Genomic DNA, 6,216 nt, shown 5'->3' with positions numbered 1-6,216 from the left:
ACCCTGTACTTTGGCTCGAGTGATAATTTGGTCCACGAACTTTAAAATGTGACAAGTCAGTACCCAAACTTTCAAAATGTGACAATCCAGTACCTGGACTTTCAAAATGTGACAATCTAGTACCTACCGCTAACCAGTCTGTTAATCAGTGTTAAATGACATTTGAAAAATAAAAAATGCCTTAAGAATACCATCTAATTCTCTTTATCAACCATCCAAACATTGACAATAAAATGAACAGTTCCAAATTCTATATTCTTCTAACCAATCACCAACTTTTTTGAATAGAAGATGCTAGGATTAGAGTGTTCAATTTTTTATCAACGTTTGGATGGTTGATAAAAAAAATTAGATGGCATTTTTGACTTTTCAAATGTCACTTAACAATTGATTAATGGATTAATTAACGATAGATATTAAATTGTCACATTTTGAAAGTTTAGATACTGAATTGTCACATTTTAAAAGTTCAATGAAGTATCACATTTTAAAATTGAATACTAAATTATTACTGGAATCAAAATACAAGATACTTATCGTAAATTTTTCCATTTTATTATTCATGTTAACATGCTAAATAACCAAAGCGTTCAGCTAAACCTTTCGAATACGGATCAGGGTTACTGTACTTTAACGTGACTTACAGCAATATCTCTATCGTCCGTTCAAGTAAAAAATAGGAAGAGAGAAAACACAAGAAAAATTTAGATCTCTGTCGTCCGCTCAAGAAAGAAAATAGGAGAGAGAAAATACGAGAACAGTAGAGATCAAATTGCCAAGGCTTCCAAATCTTTGTTAATCGAGACAATGAGACTTTCCGTATAGATCCGGCAATCTGTAGCAACGGCGTAGATTAACCTCATTTCCCACAACAGTGCATGCTACACTTCATTGTGCATGCTACACTTCATTGTGCATGCCTTGTTCTCGTGCGCGCCATGATTCTCCCGACCAACGACCTATACACTGTTCCTTCTCCCGCGTTACGTGGCCACGTGGTGGACAGACGGCCGGTATCCCAGATATCTCACGTTGTTGTAGGTGAACGAACACCGTTGGTGCCGGTTGAAAGACTTGCTCGACGAGTCGACGTTTAACGCTGTGCTGCGAAGTCGCTTTTGGCTGCAGAAACGCCGAAGCAGAGAAGTTTGACGAGGGAAAGAATTCTCAGCGTTTTTGTTGAATACCAGAAGCCAAAGGCAAAAGTTAGATTTTCTAATCGTTCGAGGGGGGAGGTCCTCTGGAGCTTGATTTCTTCTCGATGAGAGATTTAATCGCAGTTTAGGGTTTTTGTTTGATCTCCACCGGCCATAGGTTCATAGAGCTCTTTCTTCAAGATGATGCTTTCGTTGCAGAGAGATGCTCGGCAACAGCAGCACCACCAGCAGACGCTGCAGCCGGCGGCACCAAGTGGGTTTGCGAGAGTTGCGTTCAAGGCCGATCGTGATGATTCTTTCGGTTTGCAGTCGGACTCCCTGGTGAATTTCAAGCAATCGCAGCAGGCGCCGGAAACTCATGAAGGTTCTTCGATTTGCTCTTCGAAAATATGGTTTTGATATGCCTGCTGGTGTTATAGATGCTGTAATTTAGGGTTTAGTGCTTCCTTTGTATTCCGCTGCTGAAGCTTGTAACTTGTGAGAGAAATTTGTAGTTTGGATTTCTGAGTTAGGTGTTAATGTTGAAACCATCGAATTCGATGAATAGTGTTATGTGTGAAAGATGTCATCTTTTTATATATAACAAAAATTTTCTTTTGAGTAAAGGCCTTCCTTTTCATTACCGAGCCTTGCTATTGACATTTCTGAATGTTCGAAGCTACTCCTGGACGTGCTTATGAATGCTTTCTTATTTTTGAATCTTCTTTTTCTTCTCATGTGAAAAATCTGTGCACTAAGCAACACTCCAGGATAAGTAAAGAGAAATGTCTTTAAAACAAAAGAGATTACATCTACGTGAAGAATTTTTACCAGATACCGAAATAGCAAATTTATCTCATCAACCATAAGATTACAAGCATCACTAAAGAGAACCAATACAACATTCTAATGTATCCCATAACTTATCTCCAAAATCCACCCTATTTTATATTTAATCGGACCCAATATCAACAGCCATTTTGTTTCTATCCCTAACATTGCCTTAAAAATATGTCTGTTCTGTTCTCTCCATAAACTCCAACAAACTGCAAAAGAGATGATGCTCGGATAAATAAGAGTGTCATGTCTTCTGGAACTGGAAGCCTCTCAACCTAAAATTATCCAATGGATACTATCTGATGATAATAGCCATGTGAAAGCTTCAACCCTTGGGGACAAATCAAAATGAAAAAAACCTTCAACTTGGGGTTATTGGATTTCCCCATGCTCCTTTAATGTTACTACTCTCTACCTGTTCTCTTAAAAGGACTTGACAGTAAATTTTCCATCTCTGCACTCCTTCTATCATCTCATGTCTGGTTTCCTAGTTTCCAATTTAACATCTTCCAAGTTCAAACTTAGAAAACAAGCCTATGCATCCTTCCAACTCTCAGTTGTTTTCAAGGTACCAAGGAAAGGCTAGGTGACAGGAGGTAAGTCTTGTTGCTTAGTTGCATAGGTGATGGATTATTTTAAATTTTTTTAAACAATAACCATGAATCATAGCACTATTCCCTAGGTTATAGCAATCACCAACCATATTTCACTAGTAATTATTATATATAATCTTCACAAAGGAGTATAAACTTCATATTGAAACATAGTAAATTAACATATTCATGAGAAGAAAAAGAAGGAAGAAAGGAAAACTCAGAAAATATAGGGGTTGAGCCCCTGTTTTTGTCCTAGGAAAAGAAGAAAAGAAAGGGTGGAAGAAGAATGTGTTGATTAGACCAAATTTTAAGTTCTTCTTTACTTATTGGTTCAGGTTTTGAAGTTTTCAAGGTCTCAAGATAGCATATACCAAAATGCCTATTGATTGAACCCTAACAAATAAGAAAATAAAAGGAAACAAGTATGTAAACCCCAAAAATGAACTACATAGTTTTATAATGTCTACTTTGTTATCATGATCTCAAAAAATAAAGAATATAAACATATTTCATAGTGTTACTTATAAAACATCCAGGCACTTAAGTGGGGTAGCCCTCCATGGGCACCTTCTCACCTAGGCATTGCCTTGACAACTACGAATGGATGTTTGAAAATTGGGCACCACCAAACAACCTGATATCTTCTTTTCAAAGCAATGGTTCACAAAATTGTTCTTTGAGCTTAGCTTGTACAATCTAAGGTATAACTTACACAGATTTCCTTCTCCATGCGGTTTGTCATTTCAAAACCTCTCTACTACCATCCCTCACTAAGAACTTAAATAGTTTAGCAAATTTTGCTTGAAGCTTCACAATCCCTTTCCATAGGTCCACTCCAAAATGTTGATGACACATCTCTAGTATCCAATTGTTACAGTATTGAAAAACTAAACAGCTTGGCTTGACGCATCCAACAGCCCTAACACTTCTAGTTTATTGGTCAAGTACATATTATCACAGCATACCACCATGTCTCAAGTGAGAATCATGGAAAGGGATACCTGGGTGAAGGGCTACCTAGAGTAGAGTGAGAACCATCACAAAGAGGGCTACCTAGAGTAGAGTAAGAGCCATCATGGAGATGTCTACTTGCTTCTAGAGTGAAGTTGTGGGGACTTAGGCTATAGAAATGTGATGGTCCTAAAAAACTAAACAACTTGGCTTGATGCATTTCAACAGTCTTAATGCTTTTGGTGTATTGATCAAGTACATAACACCAATTAATGTTCTCCATTCCATATTCACAAAAAGCCACCCTTCTCTAGAGATAATCTCTCTCATTTCCAAATCTCCACTACCACTTACCTAAGAAGGCTTTATTTAGGTCTCTAATTCTCTTCATCCTCACACAACTTCTTAGGCTTGCACACCTTATTCTACTTAACCAAATGAATCCTGTTTCCTTTCCTCCTTTCCAAAGTAAATCTCTTTGAATATTCTCCAAGGTAACATTGTGATGCCCTTCTAGCAAAATTAGTTAACCAGCCTTCTATGATGCCTCAGTGGACTAGGTGCTGAACCTTAGGGCTATATTGGCTAACTTTGAAATGCTCACAGGTTTGAAAGTAAACCTAGCTAAAAGCTTGTTGATTGGGGTGGGGGGAAGTAGGGAGGGAGGAGCTGGATCAGTTTGCTGTGGTGTTTGAATGTCAAATTGGGGAGCTGCCATTCCAGTGTTTGGGTCTTCCAGTAGTGTCTAAAGCTTCTGCAGCAGGAATTTGGAGACTAGTAGTTAAAAGAGTGGAGAAGAGGCTGGAGAGCTGGAAAGCAAAATATCTTTCTTTGGAGGAGCAGAATTACACTAGTTAGGGGTGTTCTCTCTAGTTTACCGACTTATTACCTCTCTCTACTAAATATTCCAGCAAAGGTGGCAAGAAAAATTGAGAAGTTACAGAGGGATTTTTTGTGGGAAGAGGTAGGGGGAGCTAAGAAATTCCACATGGTAAAATGTGTAGGCCAAAAGGGGAAGGTGGTTTGGGAATCAGCAGGGTCAGAATTTTCAACAAGGCCCTGTTGGGTAAGTGGCTGTGGAGGTTTGGGCTGGAAAGGGAAAAGGGGTCTCTTTGGAGGAGGGTAGTGGTTGGGAATATGGGTTGGTGAGGTTTGGGTGGGGGTCAAGGGAGGTCTCAAACTCTTATGGGGTGAGTGTCTGGAAAGGGATAATGCAGTTCAATCAAGAGTTTAAAACTTTAGTCAACTTTAAGGTGGGTGGTGGGTCAAAGATAAGATTTTGGGGGGACGAGTGGTGTGAAGCAGGGAAGTAAGAAAAGCATGTATACCTCTTTTCAGACTCCAGAGCTAAATAATAGCTTATACTTTTCAGTTCCAGATTTCTGCGTTATCAAACACCACCTAAATCCGAAGCAAGTTACATTGGTTGGATCTCAAGCAAGTTCCAGAAATTCTCCCCCAAGTCTAATCTGCTAACTTGATCAAAGTCTGGTAGCACCCATACCCAATCTGCAATTAACTTCCCCACCAGAGCCACTAGAACTTCTATGTTCTTAAATTTGTCTTCAAAATTCCTCTTGTTCCTTTCATTCCATAGTGTCCAGAACACAACAAAGGGAATAAATGAATAGTAACTCCACATAACTTTTGCAGTCTTGCAGGTAGAGAATAAATGTAGGGCAGATTACACATAAAGCACCAATTAGGGGACAAACACCAATTAAAGAATAATAGTAATTCCACATATCAGCAAATGGTCACAGTCCTCACCCTTCACTTTACACATAAACCACCAATTAGGGGACAAACACATATAGGGTTTCTTCTTTTGCAAGTTTTCCACACTATTGATCTTACCGTAAGGGGCTTCTCAACAGAACACATCTATTTTAGGAGGTATTGGCCTTGGCCAGACCTCTTTAACTGGGGAGACTTGAGAGGAGGGGGTGGAGCAAAGGGATTTAAAAAAAGATGCACAAGAGAAGGAGCCAACCGGGGTTAGAGACCAAACCCTTTTATCCAGGTTAGGGGGTCCAAACACATTGAGTCTAGAAGCAACGAGAGATCTGAAACACAAGAAGATTTATCATCCCTTAACCCTCTTCGGAACCCAAAATCCCAGTTTAAAGCCAAAGGAAGAACTGGGGGGGGGGAGGAACCTTGAAATAGGTTTCATTTTAAGGAAGGAGATGGAATAGAGAGAAGGGAAACAATCTCTTAGGGGTTGAGTTCCCACCCAAATATCTTCCTAGAAAAAAACGGAGTTTCTAGAACAAACATCATACCTTACAAACCTGAGGAATTTGGGGAGAATGCCAACAATTGCCTTCCAAGGTGTTGTGAGCAAAGCCCTTCGAGATACCCCCGTGTCCCAACCTGATTCAGAACAACTATGGATACTCTTCATTACTTCATGCTACAACCTCTCTCTCTCTCTCTCTCTCCAGGGGCCACCTCCAAAGCCACTTACCTAAAAGAGCTTCATTCTTGCTCACTACATTCCCTACTCCTAGGCCTCCTTTTTTGCTTCGACTCACCACCTTCCACCTAATCAAGTGATCTGTTTTCTCTTCACCAGGTTCCCATAAGAAGTCCCTCATCAATTTTTCCAACCTCTTTGCCTCCCTTTTAGGAATTCTAAAGACTAAAAGGAAGTAGATTGGCAAGTTGGCTAGAGTTGCCTTAATCAAAGTAAC

The 6,216-nt window shown here is 39.6% G+C and overlaps 1 protein-coding gene across 2 annotated transcripts in view; it reads left to right on the top strand.

Annotated features, from left to right (window-relative positions):
• The first annotated feature begins 949 nt into the window (after nt 1-949).
• LOC104612645 (putative UDP-N-acetylglucosamine--peptide N-acetylglucosaminyltransferase SEC) overlaps nt 950-6,216 on the top strand; it is a 79,724-nt gene continuing 74,457 nt past the window's right edge. For both annotated transcript variants that reach the window (XM_088892613.1, XM_010280150.3), the window contains exon 1: nt 950-1,521. In XM_088892613.1, coding sequence (XP_088748739.1) covers nt 1,338-1,521 — 184 coding nt within the window. In that variant the 5' untranslated portion in view covers nt 950-1,337. The remainder of the gene's footprint in view (nt 1,522-6,216) is intronic.

Source organism: Nelumbo nucifera, chromosome 8 (genome assembly GCF_055504915.1).
Source record: "Nelumbo nucifera cultivar China Antique chromosome 8, China Antique-T2T, whole genome shotgun sequence".
NCBI lineage: Eukaryota > Viridiplantae > Streptophyta > Magnoliopsida > Proteales > Nelumbonaceae > Nelumbo > Nelumbo nucifera.
Note: the sequence above shows the minus strand (reverse complement) of the source record. Positions and strands in the feature narration are given on the sequence as shown.